The sequence below is a fragment of the Geotrypetes seraphini genome, chromosome 11, assembly GCF_902459505.1.
Source record: "Geotrypetes seraphini chromosome 11, aGeoSer1.1, whole genome shotgun sequence".
In the NCBI taxonomy this organism is placed as follows: domain Eukaryota; kingdom Metazoa; phylum Chordata; class Amphibia; order Gymnophiona; family Dermophiidae; genus Geotrypetes; species Geotrypetes seraphini.
The window spans coordinates 130,852,309-130,873,180 of NC_047094.1; the positions used below are offsets into that span (position 1 = coordinate 130,852,309).

General features: G+C 42.6%; 1 protein-coding gene across 4 annotated transcripts in view; it reads left to right on the top strand.

Moving 5' to 3' along the window:
• Nucleotides 1-20,872, top strand: part of KIAA1755 (KIAA1755 ortholog) — a 102,437-nt gene that overhangs the window by 60,418 nt on the left and 21,147 nt on the right. For 3 of the 4 annotated variants that reach the window (XM_033963640.1, XM_033963643.1, XM_033963642.1), the window contains 6 exons: nt 4,698-4,889; nt 5,637-6,658; nt 8,755-9,004; nt 12,676-12,765; nt 13,350-13,574; nt 18,124-18,294. In XM_033963640.1, the coding sequence (XP_033819531.1) occupies nt 4,698-4,889; nt 5,637-6,658; nt 8,755-9,004; nt 12,676-12,765; nt 13,350-13,574; nt 18,124-18,294 (1,950 nt within the window). The remainder of the gene's footprint in view (nt 1-4,697; nt 4,890-5,636; nt 6,659-8,754; nt 9,005-12,675; nt 12,766-13,349; nt 13,575-18,123; nt 18,295-20,872) is intronic. The other variant, XM_033963641.1, reaches the window with a different exon arrangement.

Sequence of the window (20,872 nt, forward strand, 5' to 3'; positions counted from 1 at the left end):
CAGTTTTTATTGATGTGATATTATGTGACAGGAAATGTCAGTGATATTACTTGTGGCAATTTTGTTTCAATTTCTGAATGACATTAAAGGACCCAATATTCAGTTGGCGGTGATCAGCTGAACGCCTGTGGTGTTAAACCCGGAATTCCAATGCCAGGCCATGTCCAGGCCACTGGCATTGAATTTCCAGGTTTCCAGAGCTGGCTAATGTGCCGACCATTTTGTGTATGTAACCTCTAATTAGGGCCAATTAGCATCTTCACAGAAGCTAATCCAATTCACAAGTACCTGGCAAACACCCAAATAATAGCAACATTTCAGAATCTCAAAGAGTAAGCAAGATTCCGGAACTCCCAATACTGTAGTAGCAACATTACAGAATCTCAAAGAGTAAGCAAGATTCCAGAACCCCCAATAGTAGCAACATTCCAGAATCTCAGAGTAAGCAACATTCCGGAACCCCTAATAGTAGCAACATTCCAGAATCTCAAAGAGTAAGCAAGATTCCGGAACCCCAAATAGTAGCAACATTCCAGAATCTCAAAGAGTAAGCAAGATTCCAGAACCCCCAATAGTAGCAACATTCCAGAATCTCAAAGAGTAAGCAACATTCCTGAACCCCCAATAGTAGCAACATTCCAGAATCTCAAAGAGTAAGCAACATTCCTGAACCCCCAATAGTAGCAACATTCCAGAATCTCAAAGAGTAAGCAAGATTCCAGAACCCCCAATAGTAGCAACATTCCAGAATCTCAAAGAGTAAGCAAGATTCCGGAACCCCCAATAGTAGCAACATTCCAGAATCTCAAAGAGTAAGCAATATTCCGGAACCCCAAATAGTAGCAACATTCCAGAATCTCAAAGAGCAAGCAAGATTCCAGAACCTCCAATTGTAGCAACATTCCATGCTACCAGGTCAAGCAATGGCATCCCTCATGTCTGTCTCAATAGCAGACTATGGGTTTTTCCTCTAGGAACTTGTCCAAATCTTTTTTTCTTATGTATGCCTGTTTTTTCATACGCATAAAACCAATACAAATTTTCTGAACAAAAAAAAACAAAATAGTTAAGTTATGCTAAGAAATCAGCTGTGCGCTCCGATTTATGCGTGCAACTTATGACTCTATATGCAGAATTTGGGGTAATATATGTATGAAGTTAGTCCAATAGAAAAGTATAACCCTATTTTCCATTTTTATAAGTAGTGGTTAATAGTTCGTGAACTTTTCCTGTAAAAATCTAGCCAAACCCTTTAAAACATGCCAGATCCCTCGACCACATCCTCTGGCAATAAATTCCACAACTTGTTTGTTCATTAAGTGAAAGAAATACTTTCTTTAGATAAGGAACACGGGTCTATTGTACAGAGCCCCGTTCAGACAAGATCTATGGAGGTGTCTGATGCCAGAGATTCTCCTTTTCCTCCTCATTCTGTAAACTGAGGTATAGAGCAAACAAAGAGATTTCCTGTCTAATTCTATGATGAGAGATTTATTGTAAATCAGACTAGGATCCCACATGAACAAGTGAACATGAAGATTATCTCCCTCTTCTCTCGATCTCTGTACTGAAAGAACTCAGCGTTCGGACTGCAATTTGCTGGTTGGTCCGACCAGAGTTAGGTTCATTTTCAGCCACTTGTCAGCCGCGTGAACGTAAACCATTTTGAATAACATTTTAGCCAGGAAAACGATATGTAAATGTGGGTAAATAAATAAATATATTAAGAGCCAAATTCTCCAAACAGCATTCTGAATTTAGGCCGCGGTAAGCATCCTAACACCGTCTAATGAACCGATTGGGACTCGCGGGTTTGTTTGTTTTTTTTAATGCAGGGGCAGTTCTCAGGCGCTCGTCTCGCACCTACGGAGGTGCATAGAGATGCCTAAAGCCGGCGTGGGCGTGGTTTGTGCTGGAAGTGGCCTTAGGCATCCCTGTGCGCCTCCGTTGACGCGAGACCGGCGCCTATGTTAAAAAGACGTGATTCTGGACGCGGCGCTCCCCGGTGATTGGCACGCAGCAGGCGCGGACGTCGACGTGATAACATCATGCACATGTATGATGTCATCATGTTGACGTCCATACATTTGTAGTGGTCCTTCAGACGGGGCCCTGAGCCCGCTAACACTATGCCAGTGGGAAGGGGCTCTGGCGCTGGCTGACTGACTACAGGATGTACCTCTCACCGTGAGAGGCATGTTCTGTAAGCAGTCATCTGACACCTGCACTTCTCCTCACAAGCATTTGTGGCACACATCCAGTAAAGTGCTGTCTTGGTCCCATCTCAATAATGGATGAAACTTAAATGCTGTTAATTAATTAATATATATATATTTTAGTACTAGCTGATGCCCCGGCGTTGCACGGGTATATAATTATAACAATAACACTGTAAACGGATTCAAATAAAGATACTTTATAGTGGTGAATGAAATTATATTTTTACAGCTTTATAAAAAGTACAATATTCAAATTATAATGTGAAATATTTGACAAAATGAATACAATACAACTAACACAAAACTTGATTATAAACAACATTTTTAGTTTCACCTCCAGGAGTAAGAACATATAAATTCTTGGGTGAACCCACCCTTGAGCAAGCAACATAGAGTTGAGGGCCGCGAGACCCCCAGAACATATCACCCCAGGTAGTGAGGGATCTGCATACCAAGTCTCGTTCAAATCGGTCAAGCCGTTTTTGATTTACTGTGAGAATGGCAGCTGTGTACATTTTTTCCATTGACATGAATGGGTGAAATCTGATTTTCTGTTTGTGGCTCCGCCCACGTGTGCAAGTGGGCCGCGAGACCCCCAGAACATATCACCCCAGGTAGTGAGGCATCTGCATACCAAGTTTCATTCAAATCGGTCAAGCCGTTGTTGCGTGATCGCGGCACATACACACACACATACATACACACATACATACCTCCGATTTTATATATATAGATTTATGTACCACGTACAGCCTAAGTGGTTTACATTCAGCTACTCATGCATTTTTCCATGTCTGTCCCGGTGGGATCACAATCTATCTAATGTACCTGGGGCAATGGGGGGGATTAAGTGACTTGCCCAGGGTCACAAGGAGCAGCGTGGGTTTGAACCCCCAACCTCAGGGTGCTGAGGCTGTAGCTTTAACCACTGCACCACTCTAGAAATCAAAACGTAGCAAAAGTGAGCTGAGTATAGGACAATCGAGCCATTGTGACATCACTGCTGAGGTTGGCTCTTATTGGTTGAATGAGGCATTATGATGTCACAATAGCAGCTCTGGTCAGAGGCTATTTATTTATTCTGTTTTCTTTACCGATCTCCCAGGGGAGCTCAGAATGGTTTACATGAATTTTGCTCAGGTACTGAAGCATTTTTCCCTGTCCTGGTGGGCTCACAATCTATCTAATGTACCTGGGGCAATGGGGGGATTAAGTGACTTGCCCAGGGTCACAAGGAGCAGCGTGGGTTTGAACCTACAACCTCAGGGTGCTGAGGCTTTAGCTCCAATCACTGTTGTAAGGTTTGTTAGTGGCCCCCACAATATATGGTGGTAGGGGTTACTTGAGCGGCGCCCTTACACACACCAGGTCCCAGGTTCAGTTCCCTCACTGAAGATTCACCAGGAAGTAGAATCAAATAATAGGCACAGCCAGAGGTGATTGCATAAAGAATATATTATAGAAATAGGCTTACAGAAAAGCAATATTTATAAGCATTACAATTAATGAGAGAGCAAAGCAGTTTCCCTGCCTTACAGAGTTCAGAGGAAAAGAGAGACATAGAAGCCTGAAGTTCCAGGGAAAGGCAGAGAGAGAGAGAATAGGGGGATGGGGTGATGGTCCAAGCTTCGGGTTCCATAGATAAAGAGAAGGATAGACAGAGAAAGAGAGAGCTGCAGATGTGTTGCAGAAAGGAGGCTTTTATATCTTGGAATCCTATTCTGAATATAGAACATAACATAAGAACATAAGCATTGCCTCTGCTGGGTCAGACCAGGGGTCCATCGTGCCCGGCAGTCCGCTCCCGCGGCGGCCCCCTAGGTCCATGACCTGGAAGTGTTCCCTACCTAACCTAAAATATCCATACCCCATTCGTTCAATGTCCTGTAAGGTAACTATCTGTACCCTGTAATCCCCTTCACTTCCAGGAAGTCATCCAGTCCCTTTTTGAACCCCAGAATTGTACTCTGTCTTATCACCTCTCCGGGAAGCGCGTTCCAGGTGTCCACCACCCTCTGAGTGAAGAAGAACCTCCTTGCTCAGAGGGTGGTGGACACCTGGAACTTCAATAGAAGTTAAATCTCCCCCCTCCTTAGTAAACTTATGCTAGACAGCCGAAGAATAGGCTATGGTCAAATGTAATTTCAAGTATGCATCTGACAATAGTTTCTGATTAACTTTTAACACCTTTTAGCTAATCATGATTCAATCAGGGCTACTTAAAACCATCTTTTTGGGTTATATGAAACAGTCTGCCTATACTCAGGGTCTATCTACATTCACATGCCAAAGTCAGATTGATATAATTTCCCATAGGCCTTTGCTGACATAAGTTATGCCAACTGAAAATGCTGATTGCTAGCGATAGCTATGCCGACAACTGTGCCACGCACTCTCACTTAATCTGATTTTTTTTTTCTTTTGCTCTTAGTTAATGATTTTAACTTTTTCTTCTTTCTTTCTTTAAATCATTCCTAGGCTCATTATAATTGTGGAATAACACTCTTTAAGGAAGCCACTGAGCTTAAAGGGTCGATTGTCCCAGAGATAGAAAACTTTATGGAAGTCAAAAGTATCTTCCAGACCAAATTAACGGACTTTTACACGAGTGCGGAGAGACAGAAAGTAGAACTGGACACGTTGCTTAACCTGTACAGATTCTGTGAAAAGGTAAATAAAGGGGCATTTTGGATAAGTTACCCAAGTCCGAATTGGGCTGTTTTTCTCACTATGTCCGTAAAAAAAAAAAAAAATAAAAATCCATCTTAGAGCCTTTTTCGAACTGGAAAAAGTCTGGGTTTCCCATTCAAAACTGGCTCAGAGATGGATGTTTTTTGCCCAGAACACATCTAAAGAGAAGAGCCATTTTCTAAAATGAAATGTCCAACTTATGAACAGCAAAAAAAACAGGCAACAGAATGACTTTCTGGCATCATTTTGATAAAAATGGCCATGATCAGAGGGGGCAGCCTAGTGGTCAGTGCAGTGGAATTTAAACAATGGCACCCAGATACGATTCCCACCATAACTCCTCTGGGAACAGAATAAAACCTACTGTACCTAATTGAACACCATTACAATTGCCTTCCATCCAATTCATAATAGACTGCATTTAGGGGTGTCACCCCGTTTGTGGGTTTTCTATCGACACAGGTTCTGAGCACTTTCACTCATTGTGAGAGGAGTGTAATGAGTTAAAAGGGTGCCTTATAGATATCTTTCGGTGTTGGAGTGATTTGGGATTCACCCATTCATTTAAAGTTTTACCAAGTAGTTGGCGTGGGGAACAAAGGAAAATCACCGGTTTTTAGTTATGAAAATGTTCGTGAAATTTACCCTCTCTTAAGATTGCTTCTAAAATATGGTATGAATATAAATATGGTTCTATGTTGGTAAAATGAAGGATTTGTTTTCTAGATAACCACGGTTATTTGCGACTGCAACCATCACCTGACCCGGCTTAAACTTGATGAGAGAAAACTAGCAACTCCGGAGACCTCGAAGTGCCTTGAAAGTTGTCTTCAAAAATTAGCCGCAGAATTTTCAGCAGAGAGATTCCAGGAGATGAAGTTACAGGCCTATGCCCTGAGCAGCTGCAAGGGGCTGGCTTTATGGAACGAAACTTGGTTGAAGGGCCAAGAAACCAAACAACTCCTTGAGGAAACACTGGCGAAGTCCAAAGAGAGTCAACCGATGGCTGAAGCAAGTGATTCTAAAGAGAGAGAATCCTTCGGCCTACTCTTGAAGGATTCATCACCCACGGACCTAGAGGAAGAGCCACATAAGTGCGCAAAGGATTACAAGGTAGACGCTGATGAATTCAGGTCTAGAGACAGGATGGGGTCAGATTCTACAAGCATTATTGGAATACACTTAGAAGCTGAGGTGAGCACGACTAGCCCAAAGATGGCCATAAGTAGCAAAGATGATAAGTACGTGTTTGTAGAGGAAGATGAGATCCTTGGTGTTCCTCAAGGATCAAATGCCACTGTAGAAGCAGAAATAAAAGCCAGCGATGAGGAATATCCTGGACACAGAAAAGTTGTAGCTCAGAATTCCAGCAATGAAGCTTTCGAGAATCTTCATCCTTCCATCCAGAATTCTTCTAAATTGCATCCTTCTCAACCTAGTTGTCTCAACAGTAGACATTTTCCTTGGACAGCCTTGGGCAGATCCCACAGTGGCGAATACCGCTCTCTTTCTACCCCCCAGACACACCCCTTAAAGAAGAGATCGCAGTGCTTTCCGTTCTCCAGACACGCCAGCTTTTCTGCAGAGAATTCCTCTTCCCATGACTCCACCGAAGGCTCCTCTCTCGTGTGCCACTTTTTGCCAGTGGGCTGCACGTGTCCCGGTCTCCCCTGGGCTCAAGGGACGAATTCAAAAATTACACATGCAGAAGAAAATGGCACCAACAATCAAACAAAATCAAACTTTGTGTAAGAACAGTCTTTCTTTCATTTTTAAATTTTTTTATTTTACATAAGGCCGTCACTATCTTGAATTTTCAAAGTGTGTTATCCTACTGAACATATCTAGCGAAACCCAATATTTGAAAGTCTAGCAGGGTAAGTAGGCCAGTAGTTTGAACACCTGGGCCTACGAGCTGATTTTCAAAGGGAAGCTCCCAGTAGAGTTTCCCTTTGAAAATTCAGTGATCCATGGTGCCACCGGGTTCTTTATAATCCAAGTACTTTGAAGGTGGCAAGTATGTGGGTTGCATCCTTGTATTTTCTTCTCTGGAATTGCCTGACCCTGTCGCTAGCTCTGCTTATGTGCATTGTAAGTGGTGAGTATACTTTTCCTAGTGTTACCATATGGCTCCAAAAAAGGGAGGACGGATTGAGACATCCATGTGTAAGTAAGAAGAACAGATTGAGGCATCTGGGTTTTACTTCCATGGTAGTAAAACTCGGATGTCTCAATCCATCCTCCTTTTTCTGCAGCCATTTGGTAACCCTAACTGGTCCCTCTACTATTTGGAAAGGACCTTTTTCTGTGGATAAATCCCCTTTAACACATGAAAACCCGCTGAATGACTCAAGATAGTGGCCTAGTTTCATTATCTTCAGCCCAAAATGTGATCATCCTGTGAACTGCAAATTTCTGCAAAATTAGCAGGCCTGGCTGGCTATATATTTCATGAGACAGGTTCAGGGAACAGATTTCAGCCGCATCTTAGCTTGTTGGGCTACAGCCCAAAATTCCCTTCAGCTTAGCGGTCATGTAGTTGGGCTAAGTCAGATGCTTAGAACTGTCCTATATATAACAGTCCAGTTTAGGATGGACTAGGAAAGGACTTCGACGGCACTAGTAACTGAAACATGACGATAGCGCCGGGCAGACTTTTACAGTCTGTGTCTCTCAAATGACAAGATGAATCCAGATGAGCCTGGAGTGGGCTTCGATGGCAAATCCGGTAGTTGGGACGTAAGGACAATGCCTGGCAGGCAGACTTCTACTGTCTTGTGTTCCAGAAATGCCAAAGAAAAACCACGTCCGAGTATTTTTTTTTATCACATTCATTGTTGATTTAATAGATGAGTGTGACTGTTCTATAGACTGAATGGGCCGTTCAGGTCCTTATCTGAGTTTCCAAGTTTCTTTTGTATTTGATAAAGCCCCCATCTGAGCAGCTCACAGTTGGTTCACAGTCTAATCAGGAACTCTAAGGGCTAGATTCACCAAATATAGAGATTCAATCGATGTTGGCCAATTCTCTGGCCGATTTTGAAACAGCGATTGAGTCGGTGCAGAGCCCCGACAGGAGAAGCAGCCTCCTGTCACTGCTGTCAGGGCTTCTGTTGCTCGCCCGCCCGCCAAACGTATGGCAGTAGGAATGCCCACTCCCTCCTACCATCAGCCCCTCTCCTTCCCCCCAAACAAATGGCAGGAGAGATGCCCACTCCCTCCTGCCACTAGACAGTGGATGCCCCCTCCCCGTCCCTGTACCTTTAAAAGTTGGGAGCAGGAGGAGTGCTCAGTCCCTTCTGCTCCTCCGGCCTCCTGTGCGTAATGCGTGCCTTAGGCCCTGCCCCGGTGCATCATGTGATGCACGAGAAGATTGGCTCAGGTGCCTTGGACTCCTCCCTTGGAAGGGGCCTGAGGCGCCTGAGCCAATCAGGGACTTCCTTAGGGATAAGTCTAAGGAAGTCCCTGATTGGCTTCATTGTTCTGTACTTGGTTCACTTCTGATATTGTATTGGAGGAGGGTGTGGCACAGTGGTTAGAGCTACAGCCTCAGCACCCTGAGGTTGTGGGTTCCAAACCCCACGCTGCTCCTTGTGATCCTGGGCAAGTCACTTATTCCTCCACTGCCCCAGGTGCATTAGATAGATTGTGAGCCCACCGGGAGAGATAGGGAAAATGCTTGAGTACCCCCCCCCCATCCCCAACAAGAGATTTTCTGTATGCACCTTACTGATAATTATCCCCTACTTCTTTCTGCATTTTCAGTATATCATTCCCTTTACTTGTCTCCTTTCTTTTTCTCTTCATCTCCTCTCTCGTCCCTTATATCCATATCAACGGGTAGCAGACTATGGAGAATAATGGAGGAACTGCTCGGCACTGAGAAGGACTACGTTGGCTCGCTGGGCTATATCCTTTCTCACTACTTGCCCGAGATGGAGAGAGGGGACCTGCCTCAGGGCCTGCGAGGTCAGCGGGCTGCCATATTTGGGAACCTAGAAAAACTGCACGAGTTTCACAGCCAACTTTTTCTGCACGAGCTGAAGGGGTGCTGGAAGGACCCCTTACGAGTGGGACGGTGCTTCCTCAGACATGTGGGTCTCCTGTAAATTAGCGCATGCTTCTCATTATGTATGTACGGGGTCTCGGGAAGAGACTTCTCTCTCTCTATATATATTTTTCCTGGAGAATGGAAAGTTTTGGCATTCGTTATGTTTGAAATGACTGTAGGTCCTTTCTTATCGTCTAGTTTTGTTTTAGTGGTGTAAACCGGTGACCCGTCATAACCACACAGGACAAACGCACATCGATAATGGCGCGCAGGACTTATGCGTGCCAAATTAAAGCAGCTACTGTAAGCGCTCTGGGGAGGGAACCCCCCCAACTAAACATAGAAATGTTTACGCTCCCGGTGGGGGGGAACCCCCCATTACAAAGGAAACTGCGATTGCCCCCCAAAATGAGGTAAAATGGCAGTTTCCTCTGTAATGGGGGGGTTCACCCCTCCACCCCCCCAAAGGGAGCGCGAACACTTCTAAGTTTAACGGGAGGGTTCCTCCTCGGAGCGCTTAATGTAACTGTTTTAATCTGGCGCGCATAACTCCTACGCACCATTGTCGGCATGCGTTTGCCCTGCGGTAAAAGCAGTTTAACAAGAATAAAAAATAAAGAATCTAGAAAAGCATTTCTGTTCGCCATAATATTGGTGATGAGGCCCAGATATTCAATGATGGGCCGTTTCCTGTGACCAGCATTGAATAAGACAGGGGTCCCCAAAGTCCCTCCTTGAGGGCTGAATCCAGTCGGGTTTTCAGGATTTCCCCATTGAATATGCATGAGATCTATGTGCATGCACTGCTTTCAATGCATATTCATTGGGGAAATCCTGAACACCCGACTGGATTTGGCCCTCAAGGAGGGACTTTGGGGACCCCTGGAATAAGAGGTGTATTTTTGGCTGCTATAAACCTAAGTTTACAGCGTCTAGATCAGACATGGGCAACTCCGGTCCTCGAGGACCAGAATCCAATCAGGTTTTCAGGATTTCCCCAATGAATTTGCATGCATTGCTTTCAATGCATGTTCATTGGGGAAATCTCGATTGGATTCTGGCCCTTGAGGAGTTGCCCATGTGTGGTCTAGATAGACCAGCTATGAGGGTTGATTCAAAAGTCATGGCGACTTTTATTTTTCCTCTCAAAAATGTGCCAACACTGGAAATCTAATATGTGTGACTTGTAACTCTTACCCCCTCTTTTACAAAGGTGCGCTACGCTTTTTAGTGCACGCTAAACGCTAATGCGTGCATGTTATCCTATGGATGTGTTAGCGGTTAGTGCACGCGTTGATTTAGCGCGCTAAATCCGTGCTAAAACGCTTAGTGCACCTTTGTAATAGAGGGCCTTAATGTTGCCACCAGACAAGAGATGAGTGCAGGAGGGGACATGCAAAAATGTGACATTTGAAATCATCGTTTTATTATGGCATACAGTGTGTGGCATCGTCCTGGCTCACCACGGAAACACAAGGTTCAACAAAATCTGTCACCCTTGAAGCAAACGTTCTCTCAGGCCTCTGGCGGCTGGCGTCATGATTGAAGCTGAAGAAAGCCGCAGCGTGATGGCCGAAACGTCGGCTCTTTCTACACAGGCGCGGCGAGACCCGGAAACCTGCGACGATCAGCCGTGAAGCTCATGATGGTTTTGGCAGACCACAGTCAAGGTGTCCCTGTGTGTCGTCCAGTTCGTGAGGGACACACTGTGAATGCACAGTGTCACGGGTCATTTCTGCAGTACCACCTGCGTCTTGCGGTACGGGAGAACTGTCCAGAACTGCCATAATCCTACATGACGGCGCTACTATTCCAGCGATCAACTACCCTTTTTACTGAAAGGGTAGTTGATCGCTGGAATAGTCTTCCACTTCAGGTGATTGAGGCCAGCTGCGTGCCTGATTTTAAGGCCAAATGGGATCGACACGTGGGATCTATTCACAAGGTAAAGGTAGGGGAGGGTCATTAGGGTGGGCAGACTGGATGGGCCGTGGCCTTTATCTGCCGTCTATTTCTATGTTTCTATGTTACAGATCACACAGTAGACACTGTTAAAAGTTGTTCGTGTTGTACACTGTATGCCGTAATAAAATGATAATTTCAAATGTCATGTTTTTGCTTCTTCCCTACCGGAGGCCTCTTTACTCATCTCTCATCTGGTGGCAATGTTAATAAGTACCGTATATATTCAAATATAAGCTGATCTGAATATAAACCCAGGGAACTTTTTTATTACCCATAAAGAGGGAACAAGTTGATTCAAATATTAACAGAGGTAAGACATTTGGCTCATTGTGGTGAGCCATCTACAAAGACTAGAAGTCCTTGCTGTAAATTTTAACATGTTTATTAACTACTGTCCTTTGTTCTTCTCTCCCAATGACTGATGCTGCTATCTTTTCTTCCCCCAAGACTGACACTTCTGTCCTTCACCACCCCACCCCCCGATGACCAGCACTAATGTTCTCCTCTCCCATCCTTCCCAATGACCATCTGTGCTATTTTTCCCCACTATCATGACCATCGCTTTGCTGCTGTTTCCCCCCCCCCCCCCCGCCCAATGACCGGTGGTTCTGTTCTCCGCCACACCGCCATACCTAGCGCTAGTGTCCTCCCCCTGCATGACCATTCGTGTTCTACTGTCCCCCCCTCTGCCCTCTAACACAACATAGAAACATGATGGCCAATAAAGGCCAAATGGCCCATCTAGTCTGCCCATCTGCAGTAACCATTATCTCCTCCTCTCCCTATTGGCTAAGGCTCTTACATTTGCATCTCCTCTTCCTATAGGCTAAGGATCTTTACATCTGCATTGTGAGGTCATAGAACTTTAGTAACATAGAAACATGATGGCAGATAAAGACCAAATGGCCCATCCACTTTCTCCTCCTCTCCCTATTGGCTAAGGCTCTTTAAACCTGCTTTGTGATATCATAGAGTTTTATGGTTATAGAAACATGATGGCAGATAATGGCCAAATGGCCCATCTACTTTCTCCTCCTATCCCTATTGGCTAAGGCTCTTAACATTTGCATCTCCTCTTCCTATAGGCTAAGGCTCTTTACACCTGCATTGTGAGGTCATAGAGCTTTATGGTAATAGGAAGATAGAAACAGGATGGCAGATAAAGGCCAAATGGCCAATCCACTTTCTCCTCCTTTCCCTATAGGCTAAGACTCTTTGCACCTGCAATGTGATGTCATAGAGTTTTATGGTTATAGAAATATGATGGCAGATAATGGCCAAATGGCCCATCCACTTTCTCCTCCTCTCCCTATTGGCCCCATTACGCCCCTGTCCCATCCCAATTCTGCCCTAGCCCCACCCCAGCACTGACCCTGCTGCCTGCTCTCAGACTCAACGCATTGTAGAGGAGGCTTTTAAAAGTACAGACAAAGTACCAGGTTTGGGAAAAGCCGTCCTGACCCCCATGTCTGGACGTCTGGTAACCCTAATTTGTAGGCACCTGCATGTTTTAACGCGTGGTATAGTTTTAAATGACGCAGTCAATTACCATGCCAATTAAAGCTAATTAAGTTAGGTGGCGGTACAGTGCCTACCGCCAGCTAACTTACTGCACCATTTCAAGAATCCAAGCCTAAACATGTCATACCAGATTAAGCTGGAGATTGTTTGCAACCTGAAACAAAATGCAGTGGGGAAGCTTTTACGGACAGAAATGTGTTCATTATTCTTTCTTCTGTTCTGTTACAGAAAGAGCGTTTCAGACTCTATGCGTTCTACAGCAAGAACAAACCTCAGTCGGATGTCCTGTTGGCAGAGCACGGTGCTGCCTTTTTCAAGGTATGCCGGTGTGAAACACAGTAAAATAATGGAATTAATCTTCCGTGGCTGTGCTCAAAGATATAGTCCTCCAAAATTGTGGTGTTCCTTCCATATTTGGCTCTAACATTAAACTCTGGAGATAATTGTCACCCGTGACGAGACACGGGTGCAATCGCTGCGACCCGGAGAGCAAAAGACAAAGCGTGATAAAGTAAAGGAAGCGGTGCTCACCTGGTGATACAGCAAATGCGTTGTCTTGTACGGGGACTATGTGGAAAAGTGCTATGTTCAGTTGCAATGTATTTTGCCTTTACATTTTGATTTGCCCTTGTATGTGCAAAGCCATCTGATGAATATTCTGTGTGGTTAGCCTGAATCCCAGACCGACGAGATGGTGCATCTTCTCCTCCATGTTTAATCGATGCATGATATCAATTGGGAGTTTTTCTGTAAGTGGAGGTCTGGAAATCCTGGGTCAGATGAACTTATGGATGAGTGGCCTGTACAACGAGTTTTGGTTTTGAAGTAGATTGTTTTCAAATAACCTATGGAAGCGGGTGGCTGCTCTAGTTTCTTGCACTAATACTGTGTTCCCTCTCTAGCGTAAGCAGCAGGAGCTGGGAGACAAAATGGACCTGTCTTCCTATCTCCTCAAACCTATCCAGAGGATTAGTAAATATAATCTACTTTTGGAGGACATGTTGAGGGAGTGTGATCCCTCTCGGGATAAGGCCCAGAGTGAGTTACGAGCCGCACAGCAAGTTGTCAGGTTCCAACTACGGCACGGAAATGACCTTCTTGCCATGGACGATATCCAGGACTGTGATGTAAGTACAGGGAGAATAAATCTGGGGAAAATAAGACATGTTGTCCTTTTTGTTCAGCTTAGAAACTGGAACAAGGAACTGGATGGCTCAATTACTGCATTGAAGAGGTCCTTAAGACTAGGCTGCAGGTTCAAATCCAACTGAAGGGAGCATGTGTGAAATCATATAGTTTAAATAAATGAGAGAAAAAATCTTTTATAAATCTATTCACCTATTAAATAATATAACAAAAAAAGTGAATTAAATTATTTAAAGTATATATTCTAATATTAAAAATAATTATAGAGTGCTCAGTGTAATATCTTATTCAAAACCAACAGGTTAATAGAATGAAGATGTATTAACATTGCATCATTGCACTCACCTACCTACCAGCCCTAAACATTTAGTTAAATTTAAATTGTTCAAGCAGATTAATAGTGGTGAAGATATATAGATGAATACTTAGCTGAATATGATTGATGAAAAACATGAAAATCTCCACTGTCAAATATGTCGTCTCAAGATAAACAAAAGTGTCCTTGAGATCTGCTCGTCGGTACTGGGAGTCGTGCAATGAAGTACTTCTTATGTAGTTGGTTTAGAATTGATAATATAAAATGAGTGAGTCCCCAAATCCACCGTTAAAAACTTATCAAATTCAACATGTAGCTAGAACTCCTTAACGTGAAAACAATCCAACATTTCCTCAACACCGATCGTGTTTCACTTTAATTGCGTCATCAGGAGGAAATAACTAAAAATGAAACAAAAAATATAACAGTTCTCAAAAATCAAAAATGTTCAAAAAATATAACTTCTAAACTAAAGAATGAATTACCTTCGGACCTCACAATGGAGAGATCACGCCGACAGAAGATTTCAACAGAAAAGTCGAATCAACGTATGACGTATGACGTCTAAACGTATCAACGTATATAAAGACCGTCTAAAGATCACATGGTAAATGAAGTCTTAATGATATATTATTATATATGATTGAAAGATAATACATGACAATTATCTAGTGGTCCATTCTATTTCTTTGTTAAGACCATTAGGAATTACTGTATTCCAAGTATAGATTAAACGTTGTTCGTGATAAAGAAGAGTATGAGAGATATCACCCTGTCTATTGAATTTAAAATGCCTAATTACACAGAATTTGAGGTCATTAAGAGAATGATCAGCTGAATGCCAATGGTCAGTTAAAGGAGCTTCTGATTTATTGGTACGAATACTACTCAGATGTTCTGCTATTCTCAATTTGATAGCTCTTTTGGTTTGACCTATGTACATCTTATTACAAGGACAAAAAATTCCATATATTACTTGAGAGGTGTTACAATCCGAATGACCCCGTAAATGATAAACATTGTTCGTATTAGGTATTTTAATTTGATTAATGATCAAAGAATGGCAGCAGTATTTACATCTGCCACAACTAGTTTGTCCTGTTAATTCAACATTATCTTCATGAATTAGATTGTTATTGAAATGTTCACCCAAATTTTTGCTCCTTTTGTGAGCAAACATGGGAGTTTCAGAAAATATTGAATGAAATCTTAGTATGTTCCAATGCTTATATATGATTTTTTGTATATGAGAAGTTTTACTAGAAAATGGTAAAACACAAGTCATTCTTGAATTAGTTTGATCAAGTTTGTTTTTAGACAATAACAACCAATCACGGTTGGCGTTCTTGGCTCTCTTGTAAGCAACTTTAATACATCGTTCTGGGTAGCCCCTATCTCGGAATCATTGACTCATGATCCCTGCTTGATGATGATATTCAATAGGTGAAGAACATAATCGTTTCAATCTAAGAAATTGACCATTCGGGATACTATTTTTGAGTTGTTTTGGATGGAAACTTTTGTAGTGAAGAATGGAATTCCTATCGGTGTTTTTCCTATATATAGTTGATTGAAAATGACCTGCTGACAAAGAAATCTGAATGTCCAAAAAATTGATGTTCGATTTATCTATATTGGCACTAAACTTGATGTTATGATCACACTCATTTAACTGATTTACAAATTGATTCACTTCATCTGCTGTCCCTTTCCATATAAAGATAATATCATCGATTAATCTTTTCCAAAATAATATCTTAGTGAAAAACGTTGAATTGTATACATATTTGTCTTCAAATTGGGCCATGAATAAGCATGCCACAGCGGGAGCAACTGTTGCTCCCATGGCAACACCTTTACGTTGTAAGTAATATTGATCATTATATAGGAAATAGTTGTTATTAACCACTAATTGAGCCATAAACATCAAAAGATTCAGTTTGTTGCCTATTTGAGAAGATTTTGTCAAATAATTTTCAATGATTTGTAGAGCTGCATATTGGGGTATACTAGTATATAATGAAGTTATGTCTAATGTAACTAACATTATATCCTCTACATTGAAAGCTGAGAGATCTACATCTTGAATTTGCATTAAAAGATCCATGGAGTCTCTTATATAAGAGCGAATAGTCAACATAAATGGCTGTAAATAAAAATCAATGTATTGTGATAAAGGTTCTAGTACAGATCCACAACAAGACACTATGGGTCTACCTGGCGGGTTATTATGTGATTTATGTATCTTAGGGAGAAATTTGATCATCGGAATTGAAGGATGTTTACAATATAAATACTTGAGTTCTTTAGAAGATATTAATCCCTCTGTGTTGGCTTGACATAATTTAGTATATATAATTCGTTGAAGATCACTAGTAGGATCATGTTCCAAAAGTTGGTATACTGTGGAATCGGAGAGTTGACGTCTAGCTTCTGCTTCGTAGGCTTCACGTTAAGGAGTTCTAGCTACATGTTGAATTTGATAAGTTTTTAACGGTGGATTTGGGGACTCACTCATTTTATATTATCAATTCTAAACCAACTACATAAGAAGTACTTCATTGCACGACTCCCAGTACCGACGAGCAGATCTCAAGGACACTTTTGTTTATCTTGAGACGACATATTTGACAGTGGAGATTTTCATGTTTTTCATCAATCATATTCAGCTAAGTATTCATCTATATATCTTCACCACTATTAATCTGCTTGAACAATTTAAATTTAACTAAATGTTTAGGGCTGGTAGGTAGGTGAGTGCAATGATGCAATGTTAATACATCTTCATTCTATTAACCTGTTGGTTTTGAATAAGATATTACACTGAGCACTCTATAATTATTTTTAATATTATAATATATACTTTAAATAATTTAATTCACTTTTTTTGTTATATTGAAATCATATAGTGCCATACAGCGAAAGATTAGAGAAACTGGGCCTCTTCTCCCTCGAACAGAGGAGATTGAGAGGGGACATGATCGAAACATTCAAGATAATGAAGGGAATAGACTTAGTAGATAAGGACAGGTTGTTCATCTTCTCCAAGGTAGAGAGAACGAGAGGGCACTCTCTAAAGTTAAAATGGGATAGATTCCGTGCAAACGTAAGGAAGTTCTTCTTCACCCAGAGAGTAGTAGGCTGTTATAGGGGAAACGTGCGCAGGTAAGGCTAGTCTCAGTTAGGGCGATGGCCTTTGACCAGAGGGACGCCGCCAAAGCGGACTTCTGGGCAAGATGGACCACTGGTCTGACCCAGCAGTGGCAATTCTTATGTTCTCAATCTAGGTCCAGGGGCCACAGCCAAAGCATTCGTATTGTTGAATTTGTCCAGTTCTTGTGACTTTTGCTTACTTCACTATCATGAGATAAGCATACTTGAAAGTTACCGATTTCCAAATAAAAATACCATGTGTAATTCTTTTCCCTAAGGCTGTAGTCAAATATATAAAGATTCGGATATTGTTTTTTAGGTTGGAACAGTGGCGTAATAAGGAGGTGGGAGCGGACCGCTCTGAGCACTCTGTCAGTGGGGGTGCCCAGGGGAACCTCTCTGCCCCGCCATGCTATGCCACGCTCGTGCCATCCCTCTCCCCATCCTCTGTAGATCTTCACTAGCGCAAGCAACTTCCGTCTGTTGCTCACGCCAGCCTAGTCCCCTTCTAAATCACTTCCAGGTCAAGGAGTCCAGGAAGTGACATCAGAGGGAAATCCAAAGCTGGCACGAGGAGCATGCCACTCGCACTGGCAAAGATTTATAGGTATGGGGGGGAAAGGTGGGGTGGAGGGGCGCGGAGAGGAGAGGAGGGTTCAGGGGGCGCATCCTACCTTTACTACGCCACTGGATTGGAATATAGTCTTTATTTCCTTAGCTAAATTAGAGACATGTATCTCATTTTCCAGGATTAGTCTATAGTTCAAATCATCTTGGCTTCTACTAGTTCCGAATCTGCCTGATGTCCAGTGACCCAAAATCAGTTAAGGTGATTTCCCTATTGACACTGCCTCCATTGTGGTTGGAGTCTGCACCGTCATGGGTATATCTGGTGTATTATATATCTGGCCCTAGTGTATCATCATTGTCACCGACTTGACTTACACTATGACACGAGTCCAGAAGTTTCTGTTTTCATATGTGTTTGCATCATTGCAAGAGATCAGCTGGGACAGGTATTTTATTTCAGAGCCAGCTCATGGTAGCCATTTTGTTCACAGGTGAATTTGAAAGAACAGGGACAACTGTTGCACCAGGATGAATTCCTGGTGATATACCGGAAGAAAAAGTGTTCCCGCCACGTTTTCCTGTTTCAAGATCTCATCTTATTCAGCAAAACCAAGAAATCTATCTACGGCAATGATATCTATGTTTACAAACAATCCTTCAAGGTAATAACCCTCCCCCCCCCCACTATGCAGAGATTTTAAGACGGTGTGGCTTGGGCAGGATTAAAATCAACATATGTATTCCCCATTTCACAACAGGAATATACACAATTTGGTAAAAATGTCCACATTGGTTTATATTGCCAGATCAAAGTTTGTTGTTGTTGGGTTTTTGGTTTTTTTTACTAGGAATTAAGGGAGTCATCCATTGGCAAAATGAAACCAAGTGAAAATTGTAACCTCACTACTTAATTGGTGGCACTGAAGCGTAGGTTTGTGAAATGGGGAAGCTACACGTGGAATTGGCATCGTGCGTGTGCGGAAAATTGCAAAATCACCACGTCTGCACTCCCTGAAAGGCTTCACTTAACACGAGATTATCTGTACTTCAGGAAGTAGGTGAAAGCTTGGCTCTTTTTCCGAGCCTTTAGTGGAAGAAGCAACTAACTACCTACATAAAAGCATTGACATACTGGGACAAACCAAAGATCCGTCAAGCCCGGTATTCTGTTTCCAACAGTGGCCAAGCCAAGTCACGAGTACCTGGCAGGAACCCACGTAGTAAAACAGATGTTATGCTGTTTATCCTAGGAATAAGCAGTGGATTTTCCCAAGCCATCTCAACAATAGCTTATGGACTTCTCTTGTAAGAAATGATCTAAACCTTTTTTAAACCCTGCTATGCTAACTGCTTTCACCATAACTAACTGCCTTTCCTCTTAAAGAAGTCATCCCATCCCTTTTATCATTTTCCTCACCCTTCTCTGTATCTTTTCTAATTCTGCCATATCTTCTTCTTCTTTTTTTTTTTAAATACGGTGGCCAGAATTGCACATAGTATTTGAGGTGCGGCCGTCCCATAGAGGGATACAAAGGCATTATAACATTTTCGTCTTTGTTTTCCATCCCTTTTCTGATAATTCCTAACATTCTACTGTATTTGCTTTCTTAGCCGCCACCGCACAAGAACCAACACCAGCTGCAATGCTCATCCACTCCTGTTGTATCTAAGATCATTTTCATGCATCTTTCTGACTCTGCGAGCAACTGTCTTTAACTTATTCCCTTTATTCATTAACCACTCTTACTCTTTCTTATCTGTCTATATGCTCCACCTTTGCTTACACACATGTATATTTGTACAATGGCTGCTCCCACTGAACAAGCCAGCAAAACACTGCTAGAATGTTCTAAAAGGCATATCCTGGGCATCTCATTTGCAGTCACCATATTCTCACGGCTGTAGAATGGATGCAGAGGATCAAAAGATTTTATCAGCTTCACTTTTGGCATAAATCTTTACGTTTTAAAATTCAAGCCTGCTGACCAATTATAATGTAGCCAGTTCAATAAAAGGGAAGTGAGGATACGATTATTATTACGCCAGCTAACATTAACTATCCAGTTAAGGTGGACTGTATAAGTGGAGGACCATTTTCCATAGTGCGTCTAAATCCGACTTTCGATGGTTCCCTCGGGACGTCCAAAAGTTGGGGCAGAGAAACATCCATTTTCGAAACCTCTACTTAGACTTCTTGTCCAACCTTAGCACAACTAACTTTTTGGGCCATTTTCAACTACAAAAATATCCAAGTTCAAAACATCCAGATCCGGACCATTTGGATGTGGGAGGGGCCAGCACTATACATGACGGACTGGCCACAGAGACATGCAGTGAGGCACCTTAGAAGGCACGGCTGTGAACTTAAGAACATAAGAATAGCCTCACTGGGTCAGACAATTGGTCCATCAAGCCCAGTAGCCCATTCTCACGGTGGCCTATCCAGGTCACTAGTACCTGGCCAAAACCCAAGGAGTAGCAACATTCCATACAGAATCTCAAAGAATAGCAAGATTCCGGAATCCCAGAGAGTACCAAAATTCTGGAACCCCAAATAGTAGTAACATTCCAATGCTATGGATCCAGGGCAAGCTGTGGCTCCCCCCATGTCTTTCTCAATAACAGACTGTGGACTTTTCCTCCAGGAACTTGTCCAAATCTTTCTTAAAATTGGTTATTCTCTTACCACAACCTCTGGCAACGTGTTCTAAAGCTTAACTAATCTCTGAGTGAAAAAAAATTTCCTCCTATTGGTTTTAAAAGTATTACCCTGTAATTTCATCGAGTGTCCCCTAGTCTTTGTAATTTTTGACGGAGTGAAAAATCGATCCACTTGTACCCGTTCTACTCCACTCAGGATTTTGTAGGCTTCAATCGTATCTCCCCTCAGCCGTCTCTTTTCCAAGCTGAAGAGCCCTAACCGTTTTAGTGTTTCCTCATACAAGAGGAGTTTCATCCCCTTTACCATCTTGGTCGCTCTTCTTTGAACCTTTTCTAACGCCGCTATATCTTTCTTGAAATAAGGAGACCAGAATTGAACGCAGTGCTCCAGGTGAGGTCACACCATGGAGCGATACAGGGTGTGCCTGGTGAGTGGATTAATGAGCTATAGAGAGGAGAATCCAGGCCCATAAGCCACTCTAGCCACTATATTTATGGTGGAAAGTGTGAGCCCTCCAAAACTTCCCATAGGCACACTCCTATTTATGTCAGGGGTTTCTTGGCCTAAATGAATGTGCC